This window comes from Lissotriton vulgaris, chromosome 8, assembly GCF_964263255.1.
Source record: "Lissotriton vulgaris chromosome 8, aLisVul1.2, whole genome shotgun sequence".
NCBI classification, from domain to species: Eukaryota; Metazoa; Chordata; class Amphibia; order Caudata; family Salamandridae; genus Lissotriton; species Lissotriton vulgaris.
The window spans coordinates 1,571,840,650-1,571,862,452 of record NC_141696.1 but is presented as its reverse complement, the minus strand read 5'-3'; the positions used below and the strand labels follow the sequence as shown (position 1 = coordinate 1,571,862,452).

Below are 21,803 nucleotides of genomic sequence, written 5' to 3'. Positions count from 1 at the left end.
TCCTGGGGTATTCGTGAAAGGCCTGTTCTTTTAATGTTTGCAGTGTGGTAGTCCTGGGGTATTCGTGAAAGGCCTGTTCTTTTAATGTTTGCAGTGTGGTAGTCCTGGGGTATTCGTGAAAGGCCTGTTCTTTTAATGTTTGCAGTGTGGTAGTCCTGGGGTACTCGTGAAAGGCCTGTTCTTTTAATGTTTGCAGTGTGGTAGTCCTGGGGTATTCGTGAAAGACCTGTTCTTTTAATGTTTGCAGTGTGGTAGTCCTGGGCTACTTGTGAAAAGCCTGTTCTTTTAATGTTTGCAGTGTGGTAGTCCTGTGGTATTCGTGAAAGGCCTGTTCTTTTAATGTTTGCAGTGTGGTAGTCCTGGGGTATTCGTGAAAGGCCTGTTCTTTTAATGTTTGCCATGTGGTAGTCCTGGGGTATTCGTGAAAGGCCTGTTCTTTTAATGTTTGCAGTGTGGTAGTCCTGGGGTATTCGTGAAAGGCCTGTTCTTGTAATGTTTGCAGTGTGGTAGTCCTGGGGTATTCGTGAAAGGCCTGTTCTTTTAATGTTTGCAGTGTGGTAGTCCTGGGGTATTCGTGAAAGGCCTGTTCTTTTAATGTTTGCCATGTGGTAGTGCTGGGGTATTCGTGAAAGGCCTGTTCTTTTATTGTTTGCAGTGTGGTAGTCCTGGGGTATTCGTGAAAGGCCTGTTCTTGTAATGTTTGCAGTGTGGTAGTCCTGGGGTATTCGTGAAAGGCCTGTTCTTGTAATGTTTGCAGTGTGGTAGTCCCGGGGTATTCGTGAAAGGCCTGTTCTTGTAATGTTTGCAGTGTGGTAGTCCTGGGGTATTCGTGAAAGGCCTGCTCTTGTAATGTTTGCAGTGTGGTAGTCCTGGGGTATTCGTGAAAGGCCTGCTCTTGTAATGTTTGCAGTGTGGTAGTCCTGGGGTATTCGTGAAAGGCCTGTTCTTGTAATGTTTGCAGTGTGGTAGTCCTCGGGTATTCGTGAAAGGCCTGTTCTTTTAATGTTTGCCGTGTGGTAGTCCTGGGGTATTCGTGAAAGGCCTGTTCTTTTAATGTTTGCAGTGTGGTAGTCCTGGCGTATTCGTGAAAGGCCTGTTCTTGTAATGTTTGCAGTATGGTAGTCCTGGGGTATTCTTGAAAGGCCTGTTCTTGTAATGTTTGCAGTGTGGTAGTCCTGGGGTATTCGTGAAAGGCCTGTTCTTTTAATGTTTGCAGTGTGGTAGTCCTGGGGTATTCGTGAAAGGCCTGTTCTTTTAATGTTTGCCGTGTGGTAGTCCTGGGGTATTCGTGAAAGGCCTGTTCTTGTAATGTTTGCCGTGTGGTAGTCCTGGGGTATTCGTGAAAGGCCTGTTCTTGTAATGTTTGCAGTGTGGTAGTCCTGGGGTATTCGTGAAAGGCCTGTTCTTTTAATGTTTGCCGTGTGGTAGTCCTGGGGTATTCGTGAAAGGCCTGTTCTTTTAATGTTTGCCGTGTGGTAGTCCTGGGGTATTCGTGAAAGGCCTGTTCTTTTAATGTTTGCCGTGTGGTAGTCCTGGGGTATTCGTGAAAGGCCTGTTCTTGTAATGTTTGCCGTGTGGTAGTCCTGGGGTATTCGTGAAAGGCCTGTTCTTTTAATGTTTGCAGTGTGGTAGTCCTGGGGTATTCGTGAAAGGCCTGTTCTTTTAATGTTTGCAGTGTGGTAGTCCTGGGGTATTCGTGAAAGGCCTGTTCTTGTAATGTTTGCAGTGTGGTAGTCCTGGGGTATTCGTGAAAGGCCTGCTCTTGTAATGTTTGCAGTGTGGTAGTCCTGGGGTATTCGTGAAAGGCCTGCTCTTGTAATGTTTGCAGTGTGGTAGTCCTGGGGTATTCGTGAAAGGCCTGTTCTTGTAATGTTTGCAGTGTGGTAGTCCTCGGGTATTCGTGAAAGGCCTGTTCTTTTAATGTTTGCCGTGTGGTAGTCCTGGGGTATTCGTGAAAGGCCTGTTCTTTTAATGTTTGCAGTGTGGTAGTCCTGTGGTATTCGTGAAAGGCCTGTTCTTGTAATGCTTGCAGTGTGGTAGTCCTGGGGTATTCGTGAAAGGCCTGTTCTTGTAATGTTTGCAGTGTGGTAGTCCTGGGGTATTCGTGAAAGGCCTGTTCTTGTAATGTTTGCAGTGTGGTAGTCCTGGGGTATTCGTGAAAGGCCTGTTCTTTTAATGTTTGCCGTGTGGTAGTCCTGGGGTATTCGTGAAAGGCCTGTTCTTTTAATGTTTGCAGTGTGGTAGTCCTGGGGTATTCATGAAAGGCCTGTTCTTTTAATGTTTCCCGTGTGGTAGTCCTGGGGTATTCGTGAAAGGCCTGTTCTTTTAATGTTTGCCGTGTGGTAGTCCTGGGGTATTCGTGAAAGGCCTGTTCTATTAATGTTTGCAGTGTGGTAGTCCTGGGTTCTCGTGAAAGGCCTGGTCTTTTAGTATGTGATGTGTAGACTGGTGCAGTGTGTGTTTGTTCCTTGACTGTGTCCGTCCATCTGTCTGTCTGTCTGTCCTGGGGTATCCCACCATGGCCCGTGTTAAGTGAGACGGATCCCCCATTACCCTCCGCAGTGACACGTCTTCTGGGGGGGTTTGCATAGTGTGAGGTCCTACCCCCCCCCCCCCTCTTCTCTCACCCCCCCCCCCCCCAACCCCCACTCAGCGCCCACGCACATCTGCCCATTCTTTCCCCTCGGCGGGTATTTTTAGCCTGTAAACAACTGCTGCTGCCTAAAAATGGCGACTCCTTGGGCCGGGGCGGGCCGTGTGGTGCGGGGGGCTATGTACGGTATGGGGGCCGGGCTGGGCCGGGCTGGGCTCGGCCTATTCTTGTGCCTCATTGTTTCTCGGCTCGGGGGGACCGAGACCCATCCCTAGCCCCCCTCACAGCAAGGAGCGCAGAGAAGGGCAGGGTGGCCGTCACCCCCTCTCGCGGGTCTGTCCCATGAGTGTCAGAGCCAGTGAAGGACCGCTGCAGCCTGGTGAGTGACTGTGCCCAGGAGGCAGGGAGAGAGTGCCCTTCACATGCACCGGTGTGCCTGTTCCTGCAGCGCACTGAGTGCCTGTCACATGACACCGAGTGGGTGTGTTCCTGCACCTCTGTGAGTGCCTGTTACTACACCTCAGTGAGTGCCTCTCACCTGTAGCTAAGTGTGCCCCTGTTACCAGCTCAGTGAGTGTCTGTCCCTTGAAGCCACTTGCGTGTGTCTCCTGCACCCTTCACTTCCCTTCGAGTTTCTGTATGCTGAGAATTAGTCGCCCCCTGAGTGTCCAGTGTCCACTCCCTGAGTGCCTGTTCCCTGAGTATGAGTCTCTGGCCGTCAGACCCCTGAGAGGTGGTCACTTGATTATCTGCCCCCTGAGTGTCTGCCCCTGAGGGTCAGTCCCTTGAGTGCCAGTGTCCCCCGCGCTGAGCTCTTGAGTGTCAGTCACTCACGTGCCTGTCAGTGATGCTATAAGAGAGGGCGCTCTCTGCCGCTCTTGACTGTCAGTTCCTTGACGCCAGGCGAGACTGTCACCTTCGACTCCCTTGAATGCCTGCCCACTGAGTGTTAGCAGAGTGTCTGTCCCCTGAGTGTCCACTCCCGAGTGTCTGTCTGTCCATTCCTTGAGTGCCTGTCTGTCCACTCCGTGAGTGCCCACTGCCCACTCCCTGAGTGTCTGTCTGTCCATTCCCTGAGTCCCTGTCCCTTGAGTGTCTACTCTCTGAGTGACTGGCCCCAAGTGCCCACTCCCTGTGTGCCAGTCTGTCCACTTTCTAAGTGCCCACTCTCTGAGTGTCTGCTCCCTGAGTGTCTGTCCCCTGAGTATCTATGTGTCCACACCCTGAGTGCCTGTCTGTCCACTCCCTGAGGGCTTGTTCCCTGAGTGCCTGTTTGTCTACTCCCTGAGTGCCTGTCGCTTGAGTGTCTGTCTGTCCACTCCCTGAGTGTCTGTTTGTCCACTCCCTGAGTCCCTGTCCCTTGAGTGTCTACTCTCTGAGTGACTGGCCCCTAAGTGCCCACTCTCTGAGTGTCTGTCCCCTGAGTATCTATATGTCCACTCCCTGAGTGCCTGTCTGTCCACTCCCTGAGTTCCTGTCCCCTGAGTGCCTCTCTGTCCACTCCCTGAGTTCCTGTCCCCTGAGTGTCTGTCTGTCCACTCCCTGAGTGCCCGCTCCCTGAGTGTGGGACCCCCAGTCGGTGTCATGCTGTGCCCGGGGCGCCTCCTGCTGGTGCTGCTCCTCCTGCCCGCGCTCTGCAGGGCAGAGGAAGGTCTGGACTTCCCCACCTACGACGGCAAGGACCGGGTGCTGGAGCTAACGGAGCGCGGCTTGAAGCCGGCCTTGAAGCGCTATGAGGTGCTGTGCGTCTACTACCACCAGCCCGTGGGGCCTGACAAGCTCTCGCACAAGCGCTTCCAGCTGACGGAGATGGTGCTGGAGGTGAGTGTAAGCCCCCCCTCAACCCCTCCCCCCCCCCCCCAGGTGAGCTGTGTCCCATGACGTGTGCTAAGTACTAGGAGCTGTGTTCATGGCGTGTTGTAAATACTACTCTCTTAAGCGCTGTCCTTGTGTGCTGTATGCTACACCCTACCATGTTTTATCTCTTATTTGCTTCTGTTACATAGTACGTGTTGCTATGTTATGTTAAGTTGTTGGCATTCCTAAAGCGCGCAGCCTGAGAGTAAGGACTCCAGGCGCTTTACCCTGGAATGTTTAGTGCCAGAATATGGAGCTTTAATGAACGATCGTGTATTTAAAATACCGCGGCCAGATCCTTTCAAATGTTGTGTCTAGAATCTGGATCGCCGAAATCTCACAGTTTGCTGGTAGATGTTCCACACAGCATTGTGGCAGTGTGATGTTCTCGTGCTGTGCAGCCATCTGGTTCCTGTTCCCTTGCAGCAGGCCCGGCTGGGGGTTGGCGTTGTGCTCAAGTTCAAGTTCAAGTTCATACATTTGTTTAGCGCACTACTCACCCAGAGGGTCTCAAGGCGCTAGGGAGAGGGTGGGAGCATTACTTATCGAATAGCCAGGTTTTTAGCTGCTTTCTGAAAAAGAGATGGTTCTGTGTAAGGTGGAGTGTTAAGAAGGTGTGGCCCTGGGTTGTGTAGACACACCCCACACCGGTGAGATGTCCGTCCCTGGCAGGTGGCGGTACTCCGGGTGCAATGGCGGTGGATGACGTGTGTTACATGCGCGTGTGTGTGTGGCTGTGTGTCTTGAGGTGGATGTGTGTGGTGTTGTGCCTAATAAATAGTTAGTGTTTGTGGGTCACCTGGCTCCACAGCGGTTGCTGAGGTGGGCGCTCCGCGTGCCTGAATGACGCGTTGAATGCATATTTAATAAGATTCAGAATGTTGTGTCAAGAATTGTTTGTGTATTTTTGTCTTGTGTCACGCTGTTCGCTGGCTTTAAGTTAAAGAGACAAATAGTGTGTCACGTTGTGTTTCTGAGTTGGTTAATTTCGTAAACGATTTCATAGCTGTTCCTATAGCGCTGTGCTTGGTATGAGGCGTGCTGCCTAGTATGCTGTGGGTAGGTGAGTGCAGAATATGTGTCATTTGCTTTGGTGTGATCATGAATGAAACTTTGGGGGAAATAACGCGAAAATACGCGTAATTACCGAGAGCCGACATTTCGCACTATATTTTAGTATAAAACCCGCGCGTGGCGCGAGCCTCGGCTCCTCGTGCTCCGGCCCTTCCTGTTATTCCCACGCGGTCCAGGTAACATTTTGCTGTGAACGCGTAAAAACGCCCCCTACCGTAACTCAGGCAAGGTGAGAACAAACTCCCCCTGTTACACAAGGGACACTAGTGTGATGTAAATGTAGTCACAGAGGCTGCAGGTGTGTGAGGGTTTCTGTGAGGCAAGTGCTGGGAGCCGCAATGGCCTTCTATAGGGGAGTGGTTCCTCGCACTTCCCTGTCATTTTCGACTTGTTGTTTGTTTTTGATGTCTCTTGGGAGGCACAACATCTGCTCTGCCTTGGATGCAGGAAGCTGTTTTGTGTCTCCCGTTGAGTGGTGTTTAAGTGTGGCACTTCTCGGAGACCAGTGCTGTTGGGAGCCAAGAGGCAGGTGGCTGCAGTGGGCATCTCAGCTAGGTTGGGTGTTTCTGATGTGTCCAGTGTGTTTTGTGTCTTTTGTTGTGTGGTCTTTTTGTGTGATGCTTCTTGGAGGCTGGTGGTATTGGGAGGCAGGTGGCCACAGTGTGCATCTCAGCTAGGTTGGGTGTTTCTGATGTGTCCAGTGTGTTTTGTGTCTTTTGTTGTGTGGTGTTTATGTGTGGTGTTCCTTGGAGTCTGCTGGTGTTGGGAGGCACGTGGCCACAGTGTGCATCTCAGCTAGGTTGGATGTTTGTGATGTGTCCAGTGTGTTTTGTGTCTCTTGTTGTGTGGTCTTTTTGTGTGATGCTTCTTGGAGGCTGGTGGTATTGGGAGGCAGGTGGCCACAGTGTGCATCTCAGCTAGGTTGGGTGTTTCTGATGTGTCCAGTGTGTTTTGTGTCTTTTGTTGTGTGGTGTTTATGTGCGGTGTTCCTTGGAGTCTGCTGGTATTGGGAGGCAGGTGGCCACAGTGTGCATCTCAGCTAGGTTGGATGTTTGTGATGTGTCCAGTGTGTTTTGTGTCTTTTGTTGTGTGGTGTTTATGTGCGGTGTTCCTTGGAGTCTGCTGGTGTTGGGAGGCAGGTGGCCACAGTGTGCATCTCAGCTAGGTTGGATGTTTGTGATGTGTCCAGTGTGTTTTGTGTCTCTTGTTGTGTGGTCTTTTTGTGTGATGCTTCTTGGAGGCTGGTGGTATTGGGAGGCAGGTGGCCACAGTGTGCATCTCAGCTAGGTTGGGTGTTTCTGATGTGTCCAGTGTGTTTTGTGTCTTTTGTTGTGTGGTGTTTATGTGCGGTGTTCCTTGGAGTCTGCTGGTGTTGGGAGGCAGGTGGCCACAGTGTGCATCTCAGCTAGGTTGGATGTTTGTGATGTGTCCAGTGTGTTTTGTGTCTTTTGTTGTGTGGTGTTTATGTGCGGTGTTCCTTGGAGTCTGCTGGTGTTGGGAGGCAGGTGGCCACAGTGTGCATCTCAGCTAGGTTGGATGTTTGTGATGTTTCCAGTGTGTTTTGTGTCTTTTGTTGTGTGGTGTTTATGTGCGGTGTTCCTTGGAGTCTGCTGGTGTTGGGAGGCAGGTGGCCTCAGTGTGCATCTCAGCTAGGTTGGATGTTTGTGATGTGTCCAGTGTGTTTTGTGTCTCTTGTTGTGAGGTGTTTATGTGTGGTGTTCCTTGGAGTCTGCTGGTGTTGGGAGGCACGTGGCCACAGTGTGCATCTCAGCTAGGTTGGATGTTTGTGATGTGTCCAGTGTGTTTTGTGTCTTTTGTTGTGTGGTGTTTATGTGTGGTGTTCCTTGGAGTCTGCTGGTGTTGGGAGGCAGGTGGCCTCAGTGTGCATCTCAGCTAGGTTGGAAGTTTGTGATGTGTCCAGTGTGTTTTGTGTCTCTTGTTGTGAGGTGTTTACGTGTGTTGTTCCTTGGAGTCTGGTGGTGTTGGGAGGCAGGTGGCCACAGTGTGTATCTCAGCTAGGTAGGATGTTTGTGGTGTGTCCAGTGTGTTTTGTGTCTCTTGTTGTGTGGTGTTTATGTGCGGTGTTCCTTGGAGTCTGCTGGTGTTGGGAGGCAGGTGGCCACAGTGTGCATCTCAGCTAGGTTGGATGTTTGTGATGTGCCCAGTGTGTTTTGTGTCTTTTGTTGTGTGGTGTTTATGTGCAGTGTTCTTTGGAGTCTGCTGGTGTTGGGAGGCAGGTGGCCTCAGTGTGCATCTCAGCTAGGTTGGATGTTTGTGATATGCCCAGTGTGTTTTGTGTCTTTTGTTGTGTGGTGTTTATGTGCGGTGTTCCTTGGAGTCGGCTGGTGTTGGGAGGCACGTGGCCTCAGTGTGCATCTCAGCTAGGTTCGATGTTTGTGATGTGCCCAGTGTGTTTTGTGTCTTTTGTTGTGTGGTGTTTATGTGCGGTGTTCCTTGGAGTCTGCTGGTGTTGGGAGGCAGGTGGCCTCAGTGTGCATCTCAGCTAGGTTGGAAGTTTGTGATGTGTCCAGTGTGTTTTGTGTCTCTTGTTGTGAGATGTTTACGTGTGTTGTTCCTTGGAGTCTGGTGGTGTTGGGAGGCAGGTGGCCACAGTGTGTATCTCAGCTAGGTAGGATGTTTGTGGTGTGTCCAGTGTGTTTTGTGTCTCTTGTTGTGTGGTGTTTATGTGCGGTGTTCCTTGGAGTCTGCTGGTGTTGGGAGGCAGGTGGCCTCAGTGTGCATCTCAGCTAGGATCCATGTTTGTGATGTGTCCAGTGTGTTTTGTGTCTCTTGTTGTGTGGTGTTTATGTGTGGTGTTCCTTGGAGTCTGCTGGTGTTGGGAGGCACGTGGCCTCAGTGTGCATCTCAGCTAGGATCCATGTTTGTGATGTGTCCAGTGTGTTTTGTGTCTCTTGTTGTGTGGTGTTTATGTGTGGTGTTCCTTGGAGTCTGCTGGTGTTGGGAGGCAGGTGGCCTCAGTGTGCATCTCAGCTAGGTTGGAAGTTTGTGATGTGTCCAGTGTGTTTTGTGTCTCTTGTTGTGAGGTGTTTACGTGTGTTGTTCCTTGGAGTCTGGTGGTGTTGGGAGGCAGGTGGCCACAGTGTGTATCTCAGCTAGGTAGGATGTTTGTGGTGTGTCCAGTGTGTTTTGTGTCTCTTGTTGTGTGGTGTTTATGTGCGGTGTTCCTTGGAGTCTGCTGGTGTTGGGAGGCAGGTGGCCTCAGTGTGCATCTCAGCCAGGATCCATGTTTGTGATGTGTCCAGTGTGTTTTGTGTCTCTTGTTGTGTGGTGTTTATGTGTGGTGTTCCTTGGAGTCTGCTGGTGTTAGGAGGCAGGTGGCCTCAGTGTGCATCTCAGCTAGATTGGATGTTTGTGATGCGTCCAGTGTGTTTTGTGTCTCTTGTTGTGTGGTGTTTATGTGTGGTGTTCCTTGGAGTCTGCTGGTGTTGGGAGGCAGGTGGCCTCAGTGTGCATCTCAGCTAGGTTGGATGTTTGTGATGTGTCCAGTGTGTTTTGTGTCTCTTGTTGTGAGGTGTTTATGTGTGGTGTTCCTTCGAGTCTGCTGGTGTTGGGAGGCACGTGGCCTCAGTGTGCATCTCAGCTAGGATCCATGTTTGTGATGTGTCCAGTGTGTTTTGTGTCTCTTGTTGTGTGGTCTTTTTGTGTGATGCTTCTTGGAGGCTGGTGGTATTGGGAGGCAGGTGGCCGCAGTGTGCATCTCAGCTAGGTTGGAAGTTTGTGATGTGTCCAGTCTGTTTTGTGTCTTTTGTTGTGTGGTGTTTATGTGTGGTGTTCCTTGGAGTCTGCTGGTGTTGGGAGGCAGGTGGCCACAGTGTGCATCTCAGCTAGGTTGGATGTTTGTGATGTGCCCAGTGTGTTTTGTGTCTCTTGTTGTGAGGTGTTTATGTGTGGTGTTCCTTGGAGTCTGCTGGTGTTGGGAGGCACGTGGCCTCAGTGTGCATCTCAGCTAGGTTGGAAGTTTGTGATGTGTCCAGTGTGTTTTGTGTCTTTTGTTGTGTGGTGTTTATGTGTGGTGTTCCTTGGAGTCTGCTGGTGTTGGGAGGCAGGTGGCCACAGTGTGCATCTCAGCTAGGTTGGATGTTTGTGATGTGTCCAGTGTGTTCTGTGTCTTTCGTTGTGTGGTGTTTATGTGTTGTGTTCCTTGAATTCTGCTGGTGTTGGGAGGCAGGTGGCCTCAGGGTGCATCTCAGCTAAGTTGGATGTTTGTGATGTGTCCAGTGTGTTTTGTGTCTCTTGTTGTGAAATGAAATGAAATGAAAAGACGATTTATATAGCGCGATGGCTACCCTAAGGCGTCCCAGCGCTGCTGGAGTCTACTGGTGTTGGGAGGTAGGTGGCCTCAGTGTGCATCTCAGCTAGGTTGGATGTTTGTGATGTGTTGGACAGGCCACATGAAAGGCCGCTCTCCCCCGGCCCGACCAGGCCTGAGCCCGGTCACGCAGGTACTACACACCACCCTTGCCCGTCCTCCGTCCCCTCAGGGACCCCTGCCCTCGAGCCTGTCAACCCCGTGGGTCCGATCCACTGCCAGCCCACGCGCCCATCCCGGGGCGCCATCTTGGACACTCCACCACGTGGCCACCTGGCCCCCGGCCGACCTCGACCCTGGGCCTGGCCAGGCCTCAGACATCCCGGCACCACCATCCACCCAGGAGGTGAGCGGGCTACTTGGCAAGTCAATGGGAGAAGGAGGTGTCGATGGTTCTCCCCCACCAAGTGCCGCTCGCCCATCGCCTCCCCGAGCGCTGGCTCCACCCCCCTGCTGGGTGTCTGGACTCCCTCATCCCGGACCTCCCGACCTCCAAGTGCGAGGGTCCGGACATCAAAGCACACCAGCCCTATAACTGGGGCAGCTCCAGAGCAGGAAGGCAGTCGTATCTTGGAGTCGAGAGACGTAAAGAGGAACTCATCCTAGACGGACTACTGGCGCTGCCGTAGCTCTGTCTTGTGCACCATCGTCCTGCCTGTTGGCGCTGCCACCAGACTTCGCAACCTTCATCTCCTTCATCGTCGTCGGGACCTGCTGGCGTGGCCGCGGACCGTTGTAACCGTCATCTTCACCGGGACCTGCAGGCTCCGCCGCGGACCGTCGTTTTTCCTTCGTCCATCTCGGGACCTGCTGGCTCCGCCGCGGCCCGATCATCTAGAACGCCGAGCTCGAGGATTGAGAGCTATTTTTCCACTCATTGGTAACAAGACTGTCCCGCTACCCCCTTTCCTAAACCAGAGACCAGAACCGAGGGGACCCCTGAGTCCAGACCTCCTTGTATCATATCATCGTAACCTAAGAATTGCATATAAAGCCTCGTTAAACTTCAACCTTGTGTGGTGTCCGTCTGTGGGGGGGGAAGTTACTTGTCTGTACAGTCGTTGGAGACGGCTCTCCCCGGAGACCTCTCCCTGTAGTCTCGGCCGACCCTCCCGGTCCGTCTAACATTGGTGGCCAGCGGCGCGATCCGAATCACCGCATAACGTACAGAGAGTAGCTCACCCCACGACGAAATCACAATGACAACTAAAGAAAGCGGATCAACAGAGAAGTTCCAAATGGAAAAATTAGAGGAGTACAGCCATCGTGAACTAAAACAATTCTGCATCGAACTAGGTATCGCTACCACCGGACTAAGCACCAAAGATGATTTTAAGCATGCCCTAGAATCTTGGGCAGAAACCGGGGCTGCCGGAACCCCCGATCAAAGCACCGCAGAAAAAACCACCACGGCCCCTGAAGGGCAAAGAACGGGTCTCTCGCAAGACGAGATCCAGGAAAGAGAAAGAACCCGACTACACGAGCTAGAAATGGCCCGGCTCAAAATGGACGTTGAACTTAAGTTGGCCGAACAAAAAATCAACTTAGAGCACCTGCGTCTCCGAGAAGAAAGAGAGGAGAAACAGAGACAAAGGGAGCTCGAGGAAAAGAAACTGGCGTACGAACACGAACGGAACCTAGCCGAGATCAACCTACGCAAGCAGAATAAAGAAGCAGGGGTGCCCGAGCGACCCCACACCTCAGGGACCACAGAGAAAAAGGTACACATCCCCAAGGATGTTGTCCGAGAATATTTCCGAGAGGACGACATCCAACAATGGTTTAAGGCCTATGAAATCGCTATGACTGCACACCGGATCGATAGGAGCGATTGGGGAGCCGGTCTATGGGGGAGATTCCTCAATGAGGGCCGCGATACCCTGCTACAACTCCCGGACCACCAGATGGCCTCCTATGACCATATGAAAGCGGCACTCCTCACCCGCTATGGCCTCACGCCCGAGATGTACCGCCAGAGGTTCCGAGACTGCACCCGCATCCCGGGTACAACTTGGGTGGACTATGTAACCTACTTTAGCCGAGCCTTCGAGGGCTGGATCAGAGGAAACAATGTCACGACCTATGAACAACTGTTCAATCTGATGGTATGGGAGCATCTGTCGAACAATTGCTTCATTGAACTCCGCCAACACCTCCTCGACAGCAAGTTAACGGATCCCCGGCAGCTCGCAGCCGAAGCTGACCGGTGGGAGATCACCAGAGTGGGCCGGAATGGGTCCTACGAACAGAACCGGAACAACAATGGTCAGCACCGACCCAGAGGAGGAGGAGGGGGCCAAGGACGAGGAAGAGACAACGCTCCGGTCGCCCCCGCTACCAGCACCACCCCCCCGGCCAACCGGGGCAGCACCCCGGCGCGACCGGGGTACAGAGCCAATGTCACGTGTCACCGATGCCAACGGGTCGGCCACTATGCAAACGACCCAAATTGCCCGCAGTACCAGAGCCCAAGACCCCGCCAAGTGGCCGCTGCGGCCCTAGGGGAAGAACAGATCTCCGAGGAGCAGGAAGAATACGAACAAGAGCATCAAGAGTGGGAGCCAGCCGCCATGGCTCTAGCATGCTTAGGGGGGAAAGACATGGTCCCGCGGGTCCCCCTACCCGCTAACACCCAGAAGTACAGCCAATGGGTGAGCATCAATGGACGCCGGGCCGAAGCCCTTCGTGACACCGGGGCCAGTGTAACAGCAGTCCGCTGTCACCTGGTGACCCCAGAACAGTATCTACCGAACATTCTCTGCCCTGTACGATCAGCCGATAACTCGGAAAGTCTGTGTCGGATGGCCTGCGTCCCTTTCGAATGGGGAGGGGTCTCCGGCATGTTGAAAGTAACGGTCCGAGACGATGCCCCCGTAGACTGCCTCCTGGGAAATGACCTTGAAAGCTCTCCGTGGGCAGCCGTGGAGCGCAGAGAACACCTGGGGATGTTAGGCATCCCGGACTGGGCGTGCGTCACCACCCGGTCCATGGCCACCCGTGCCAACCACCGCCCCGAAGAACCCGAATGGCCGGCACCACCGCCCCCAGTCGCCCCAGCCGAAACCACCGACCGTGACATTCCCCCCGAACCAGCTCAACCTTCCGACCTCGCTAACCTCGACCAGTGGCCTCAAGAGGGGGGGCCCACGCAAGAACAATTTCGCCAAGAACAGAAGACCTGTCCCTCCCTCGAGGGACTCCGCCAGCAAGCGCTCGCCCAAAGCGCAGGGGATACCTCCGGAACTCATTGGGTCTACTGGGACAATGATCTGCTGTACAGCGAGCAAAGAATCGCCGAGCTGGGGGCCAACCGAGTATTAGTGGTGCCCCTCCGTTTTAGAGACTTTCTGCTAAACCTGGCCCACGATGTCCCCCTGGCAGGACACCTGGGACAAGATAAAACCTACAGTCGCCTGGTGACCCACTTCTTCTGGCCCAAAATGAGGAACGATGTGCACCAGCATTGCCGGTCTTGCCCCACGTGCCAAGCCAGTGGAAAGAGCGGCCGCAAACTAAAGGCTCCCCTGCAACCTTTTCCTGTGGTCACTACCCCGTTTGAGAGGGTCGGAATAGACATTGTGGGGCCCCTGGACCCGCGCACAAAACAAGGCCATCGATTCATCTTGGTGCTAGTGGACCACGCCACCCGCTATCCTGAGGCTGTCCCTCTGCGGACTGTGACAGCCCCGGTAGTCGGCCGGGCTCTGATGGGGATCTTCTCCCGTGTGGGCTTCCCCCGAGAAGTCGTCAGCGACAGAGGCACGAACTTTATTTCTAAATACATGAAATCCCTCTGGCAACAGTGCGGGGTCACCTACCGATTCACGACCCCCTATCACCCTCAAGGGAACGGACTCGTTGAGCGGTTCAACCGCACGCTAAAGGGGATGATCGGGGGGTTGGAAGAGCCCCTCCGTCGCCAGTGGGATGTGCTGCTGCCGTGCCTCCTCTTCGCTTATCGAGAGGTCCCCCAAAAATCCCTGGGCTTCAGCCCATTTGAACTGCTATATGGACACCCAGTGCGGGGGCCGCTCAGCCTAGTCAAAGAAGGCTGGGAGCTGCCTCCGTTAAAGAACCCTCCAGATGTCTTCCGGTATCTCTTAACCCTCCGCAACCAGACCCGGCGGTTCCGGGAACTGGCAAAAGCCAACCTAGAGGCCAGTCAAGAGGACATGAAAAAGTGGTATGACCGGAATGCCTCATCCATTGAATTTGAATCTGGCCAACAGGTATGGGTGATGTCCCCCACCGAACCATGCGCCCTACAAGACAAATGGACGGGGCCCTTCAAAGTAATCGAGCGCAAGGGTCCTGCCACCTACCTCATCGACATGGAATCCTCCCGGAACCCACTCCGGGTCCTCCACGCTAACAGACTAAAGCCCCACTTTGTGCGTACAGAACTCAGCCTCCTGATGGCCACAGACACTGGGGCTGAAGAAGACTCCGAGCCCCTCCCTGACCCCCTACGGACTCGGGAGCAAGACGGCTCCGTGGATGGGGTCCGACTCTCGGAGGCCCTCACCAGAGAGCAACGCCAGGAATGTCAAGTCCTCCTATCACAGTTCGCCAACCTGTTCTCCCTCACCCCGGGTGTCACTTCCTGGTGTGTGCACGATGTGGACACGGGGGACAGCCCCCCTATCCGCCACCGGGCCTACCGCGTGCCAGACCGGGTACGGGCCTGCATCCAGGAAGAAGTAGCCAAGATGCTCACACTCGGGGTCATCGAGGCCTCAGACAGCCCCTGGGCCAGCCCTGTAGTACTGGTCCCCAAAGCAGCTGCCCCCGGCACCACACCAGAACTCCGGTTCTGCGTCGACTACCCGGGCTTGAATGCGGTCACCCGAACGGACGCACATCCCATCCCCCGGGCAGATGAACTGATCGACCGCATGGGAGCTGCCCGCTACCTCAGTATCTTCGACCTGACGGCGGGCTACTGGCAGATCGGCCTCACACCCCGGGCGCAAGAACGTTCTGCCTTTTCCACACCCGATGGCCATTACCATTTCACAGTCATGCCCTTCGGCATGAAGAACGCCCCAGCGACGTTCCAACGGCTCGTCAATCAGGTCCTGGCGGGGCTCGAAGGATTCAGCGCCGCCTACCTAGACGACATCGCTGTGTACAGCCACCATTGGTCCGAGCACCTCCACCACCTCCAAGCAGTGCTGCAAGCCCTACAGCGGGCTGGCCTCACGATCAAGGCCAGCAAATGCCAAATTGGGCAAGGGTCTGTAACCTACCTCGGGCACCAGGTGGGAAGCGGCCTGGTGGCCCCTCTGCAGCTAAAAATTGCCGCCATCCAGTCCTGGCAGTCCCCCATCACCCAGACCGAGGTGCGAGCCTTCCTGGGCCTCACAGGCTACTACCGAAGGTTCGTGAAAGACTATGGGACTATAGTGGGGCCCCTCACAGAACTCACGTCGAAAAACCAGCCCAAGAAAGTCAACTGGACCCCAGAGTGTCAAGCTGCCTTTGAACAATTGAAAGCCGCCATGTGTTCCGCCCCTGTGCTCCAGGCCCCCGACTACAGCCGGGAGTTCGTCGTTCAGACGGATGCCTCCGACCATGGCATTGGGGCAGTCCTGTCTCAAGTGAACACCGACGGCCTTGATCAACCGGTGGCCTTCATTAGCCGGCGACTCCTACCACGGGAACAGCGCTGGAGCACCATAGAGAGGGAGGCCTTCGCTGTGGTATGGGCCCTCAAAAAGCTCCGGCCCTACCTTTTTGGCACACACTTTCGGGTACAGACCGACCACCGACCCCTGCAGTGGCTGATGCAGATGCGGGGGGAAAACCCAAAGTTACTACGCTGGTCCATCTCCCTACAAGGTATGGACTTCACAGTCGAACACCGGCCTGGGCCAGATCACGCCAACGCGGATGGCCTGTCCCGGTTCTTCCGCCTCGACGAGGAGAGTCCCCAAGAGGATGGGTAACTCTCCCCGCCTTCAGCTGGGGGGGACGCATGTTGGACAGGCCACATGAAAGGCCGCTCTCCCCCGGCCCGACCAGGCCTGAGCCCGGTCACGCAGGTACTACACACCACCCTTGCCCGTCCTCCGTCCCCTCAGGGACCCCTGCCCTCGAGCCTGTCAACCCCGTGGGTCCGATCCACTGCCAGCCCACGCGCCCATCCCGGGGCGCCATCTTGGACACTCCACCACGTGGCCACCTGGCCCCCGGCCGACCTCGACCCTGGGCCTGGCCAGGCCTCAGACATCCCGGCACCACCATCCACCCAGGAGGTGAGCGGGCTACTTGGCAAGTCAATGGGAGAAGGAGGTGTCGATGGTTCTCCCCCACCAAGTGCCGCTCGCCCATCGCCTCCCCGAGCGCTGGCTCCACCCCCCTGCTGGGTGTCTGGACTCCCTCATCCCGGACCTCCCGACCTCCAAGTGCGAGGGTCCGGACATCAAAGCACACCAGCCCTATAACTGGGGCAGCTCCAGAGCAGGAAGGCAGTTGTATCTTGGAGTCGAGAGACGTAAAGAGGAACTCATCCTAGACGGACTACTGGCGCTGCCGTAGCTCTGTCTTGTGCACCATCGTCCTGCCTGTTGGCGCTGCCACCAGACTTCGCAACCTTCATCTCCTTCATCGTCGTCGGGACCTGCTGGCGTGGCCGCGGACCGTTGTAACCGTCATCTTCACCGGGACCTGCAGGCTCCGCCGCGGACCGTCGTTTTTCCTTCGTCCATCTCGGGACCTGCTGGCTCCGCCGCGGCCCGATCATCTAGAACGCCGAGCTCGAGGATTGAGAGCTATTTTTCCACTCATTGGTAACAAGACTGTCCCGCTACCCCCTTTCCTAAACCAGAGACCAGAACCGAGGGGACCCCTGAGTCCAGACCTCCTTGTATCATATCATCGTAACCTAAGAATTGCATATAAAGCCTTGTTGGACAGGCCACATGAAGGGCCGCTCTCCCCTGGCTCAACCAGGCCCGAGCCCAGTCACGCAAGTACCACACACCACCATTGCACGTCCTCCGTCCCCTCAGGGACCCCGGCCCTCGAACATGTTAGCCTCGTGGGTCCGATCCACTGCCGGCCCACGCGCCCAGCCCGGGCCGCCATCTTGGACACTTCACCACGAGGCCGCCTGGCCCCCGATCGACCTCAACCCTGGGCCTAGCCCGGCCTCAGACATTCCGGCACCACCCTCCACCCAGGAGGTGAGCGGGCTACTTGGCAAGTCAATGGGAGAAAGAGGTGCCGATGGCTCTCCCCCGCCCAGTGCCGCTCGCCCATCGCCTCCCCGAGCGCTGGCTCCACCCCCCTGCTGGGTGTCTGGACTCCCTCATCCCGGACCTCCCGACCTCCAAGTGCGAGGGTCCGGACATCAAAGCACACCAGCCCTATAACTGGGGCAGCTCCAGAGCAGGAAGGCAGTTGTATCTTGGAGTCGAGAGACGTAAAGAGGAACTCATCCTGGACGGACTACTGGCGCTGCCGTAGCTCTGTCCTGTGCACCATCGTCCTGCCTGTTGGCGCTGCCACAGCCGTCGTAACCTTCATCTTTCATCGTCGTCGGGATCTGCTGGCGTGGCCGCGGACCGTTGTAACCGTCATCTTTCACCGGGACCTGCAGGCTCCGCCGCGGACCGTCGTCCTTCCTTCATCCATCTCGGGACCTGCTTGGCTCCTCCACGGCCCGATCATCTAGAACGCCGAGCTCGAGGATTGAGAGCTATTTTGTACTCATTGGTAACTAAGACTGTCCCGCTACCCCTTTCCTCAGCCAGAGATCAGAACCGAGGGGACCCCTGAGTCCAGACCTCCTTGTATCATACCATCGTAACCTAAGAAGTGCATATAAAGTCTCGTTAACCTTCAACCTTGTGTGGTGTCCGTCTGTGGGGGGGAAGTTACTTGTCTGTACAGTCGTTGGAGACGGCTCTCCCTGGAGACCTCTCCCCGTAATCTCGGCCGACCCTCCCGGTCCGTCTAACATTGGTGGCCAGCGGCGCGATCCGAATCACCGCATAACGTACAGAGAGTAGCTCACCCCACAACGAACCACAATGTCAACTAAAGAGAGCGGATCAACTGAGAAGTTCCAAATGGAAAAACTAGAGGAGTACAGCCATCGTGAACTAAAGCAGTTCTGCATCGAACTAGGTATCGCTACCACCGGACTAAGCACCAAGGACGATTTTAAGCATGCCCTAGAATCTTGGGCAGAGACCGGGGATGTCGAAGCCCCCGAGCAAAGCACCGCGAAAAATACCAACACGGCCCCGGAGGGGCAAAGAACCAGTCTCTCGCAAGACGAGATCCAAGAAAGAGAAAAAACCCGACTACACGAACTAGAAATGGCCCGACTCAAGATGGACGTAGAACTCAAGTTGGCCGAACAAAAAATAAACTTAGAGCACCTACGTCTCCGAGAGGAAAGAGAGGAGAAACAGAGGCAAAGGGAGCTCGAGGAAAAGAAACTAGCGTACGAGCACGAACGGAACCTAGCCGAGATCAACCTGCGCAAGCAGAATAAAGAGTTAGGGGTGCCCGACAGACCACGCACCCCAGGGACCACGGAGAAAGTACACATCCCCAAGGATGTTGTCCGAGAATATTTTCGAGAAGACGACATCCAGCAATGGTTTAAGGCCTATGAAATCGCGATGACTGCGCACCGGATCGATAGAAACGATTGGGGAGCCGGCCTATGGGGCAAATTCCTCAATGAGGGTCGCGATACCCTGTTACAGCTCCCAGACCACCAGATGACCTCCTACGACCATATGAAAGCGGCCCTCCTCACCCGCTATGGCCTCACGCCCGAGATGTACCGTCAGAGGTTCCGAGACTGCACACGCATCCCGGGTACAACTTGGGTGGACTATGTAACGTACTTTAGCCGAGCCTTCGAAGGCTGGATCAGAGGGAACAACGTCACGACCTACGAGCAGCTGTTCAATCTGATGGTATGGGAGCATCTGTCCAACAATTGCTTCATTGAACTACGCCAACACCTCCTCGACAGCAAGTTAACCGATCCCCGGCAGCTCGCAGCCGAAGCTGACCGGTGGGAGATCACCAGAGTGGGCCGGAATGGGTCCTACGAGCAGAACAGGAACAACAATGGTCACCACCGACCCAGAGGAGGAGGAGGGGGCCAAGGACGAGGAAGAGACAACACTCCGGCCGCCCCCGCTACCAGCACCACCCCCCCGGCCAACCGGGGCAGCACCCCGGCGCGACCGGGGTACAGAGCCAATGTTACATGTCACCGATGCCAACGAGTCGGCCACTATGCAAACGACCCAAGCTGCCCGCAGTATCAGAGTCCAAAACCCCGCCATGTGGCCGCCGCGGCACTAGGGGAAGAACAGATCTCCGAGGAACAAGAAGCAGACGAGCAAGAGTATCAAGAGTGGGAGCCAGCCGCCATGACTCTCGCGTGCTTAGGGGGAAGAGACATGGTCCCGCGGGTCCCCCTACCCGCTAACACCCAGAAGTACAGTCAATGGGTGAGCATCAATGGACAACGGGCCGAAGCCCTTCGGGACACCGGGGCCAGTGTGACAGCCGTCCGCTGTCATCTGGTGACCCCAGAACAATATCTACCGAACATTCTCTGCCCTGTGCGATCAGCCGACAACTCGGAAAGTCTGTGTCGGATGGCCTGCGTCCCCTTTGAGTGGGGAGGGGTCTCCGGCATGTTGAAAGTGACGGTCCGAGACGACGCCCCCGTGGACTGCCTCCTCGGAAATGACCTGGAAAGCTCCCCGTGGGCCGCCGTGGAGCGAAAAGAACACTTGGGGATGTTGGGCGTCCCGGACTGGGCGTGCGTCACCACCCGGTCCATGGCCGCCCGTGCCAACCATCACCCGGAAGAACCAGAATGGCCGGCGCCACCGCCTCCGGTCGCCCCAGCCGAGACCCCCGACCATGACATCCCCCTCGAACTTGCTCAACCTTCCGACCTCGCTAACCTTGACCAGTGGGCTCAAGAAGGGGGACCCACACAAGAACAATTTCGTCAGGAACAGAAGACCTGTCCTTCCCTCGAGGGACTCCGACAACAAGCGCTCGCCCAAAGCGCAGGGGATACCTCCGGAACTCATTGGGTCTACTGGGACAATGATCTGTTGTACAGCGAGCAACGAATCGCCGAGCTGGGGGCCAACCGAGTACTAGTAGTGCCCCTCCGCTTTAGAGACTTCCTGCTGAATCTGGCCCACGATGTCCCCCTGGCAGGGCACCTGGGACAGGATAAAACCTACAGCCGCCTAGTGACCCACTTCTTCTGGCCCAAAATGAGAAACGATGTGCACCAGCATTGCCGATCTTGCCCCACGTGCCAAGCCAGTGGAAAGAGCGGCCGCAAACTAAAGGCCCCCCTGCAACCCTTTCCAGTAGTCACGACCCCATTTGAGAGGGTCGGAATAGACATTGTGGGACCCCTGGACCCGCGTACAAGACAAGGCCATCGCTTCATCCTGGTACTAGTGGACCACGCCACCCGCTACCCTGAGGCTATTCCTCTCCGGACCGTGACAGCCCCAGTGGTCGGCCGGGCCCTGATGGGGATCTTCTCCCGTGTGGGGTTCCCCCGAGAAGTCGTCAGCGACAGAGGCACGAACTTTATCTCTAAATACATGAAGTCCCTCTGGCAACAGTGTGGGGTCACCTACCGCTTCACGACCCCCTATCACCCCCAAGGAAACGGACTTGTTGAGCGGTTCAATCACACGCTAAAAGGGATGATCGGGGGATTGGAAGAGCCCCTCCGTCGCCAGTGGGACGTGCTGCTGCCGTGCCTCCTCTTCGCCTACCGGGAGGTCCCACAGAAGTCCCTAGGCTTCAGCCCATTCGAACTGCTATATGGGCACCCAGTGCGGGGGCCGCTCAGCCTGATCAAAGAAGGCTGGGAGATGCCTCCGGCCAAGAGTCCTCCAGATGTCTTCCGGTACCTCCTCACCCTCCGCAACCAGTCCCGGCGGTTCAGAGACCTAGCAAAAGCCAACCTAGAGGCCAGTCAAGAGGACATGAAGAAATGGTATGACCAGAACGCCTCATCCATTGAATTCGAGCCGGGGCAACAGGTATGGGTAATGTCCCCCACGGAGCCATGCGCTCTCCAAGACAAATGGACGGGACCCTTCAAGGTAATCGAGCGCAAGGGGCCTGCCACCTATCTGATCGATATGGAGTCCTCCCGGAACCCACTCCGAGTCCTCCACACCAACAGACTGAAGCCCCACTTTGCACGAACAGAACTCAGCCTACTGATGGCCACAGACAATGGGGTTGAAGACGACTCCGAGCCTCTCCCTGACCTCTTGCGGACCCAGGAGCAAGACGGCTCCGTGGATGGGGTCCGACTTTCGGAGACCCTCACCAGAGAACAACGCCAAGAGTGCCAAGCCCTCCTGTCACGGTTCGCCAGTCTGTTCTCCCTCACCCCAGGTGTCACTTCCTGGTGTGTGCACGATGTGGACACCGGAGACAGCCCTCCTATCCGCCACCGGGCCTACCGCGTACCTGATCGGGTACGGGCCTGCATCCAGGCGGAAGTAGCTAAGATGCTCACGCTCGGGGTCATCGAGCCCTCAGACAGTCCATGGGCCAGCCCGGTCGTACTGGTCCCCAAGGCAGCCGCCCCCGGAACCACACCAGAACTCCGGTTCTGCGTCGACTACCGGGGCCTGAATGAAGTCACCAGAACGGACGCACATCCCATCCCCCAGGCAGATGAACTGGTCGACCGAATGGGAGCTGCCCGCTACCTCAGCATCTTCGACCTGACGGCAGGTTATTGGCAGATCGGCCTCACACCCCGAGCACAAGAACGTTCTGCCTTCTCCACCCCCGATGGCCACTATCATTTTACGGTCATGCCCTTCGGCATGAAAAATGCCCCAGCGACTTTCCAACGGCTCGTCAATCAGGTCCTGGCGGGGCTCGAAGAGTTCAGCGCCGCCTACCTAG

The 21,803-nt window shown here is 55.5% G+C and overlaps 1 protein-coding gene across 2 annotated transcripts in view; it reads left to right on the top strand.

Moving 5' to 3' along the window:
- The first annotated feature begins 2,844 nt into the window (after nt 1-2,844).
- The window catches only part of CASQ2 (calsequestrin 2), a 177,543-nt gene continuing 158,584 nt past the window's right edge, over nt 2,845-21,803 (top strand). Inside the window, exons 1-2 of one of the 2 annotated variants that reach the window (XM_086935859.1) lie at nt 2,845-3,625; nt 3,716-4,414. In XM_086935859.1, coding sequence (XP_086791985.1) covers nt 4,178-4,414 — 237 coding nt within the window. In that variant the 5' untranslated portion in view covers nt 2,845-3,625; nt 3,716-4,177. Of the gene's footprint in view, nt 4,415-21,803 lie in introns of both variants that reach the window. The other variant, XM_086935858.1, reaches the window with a different exon arrangement.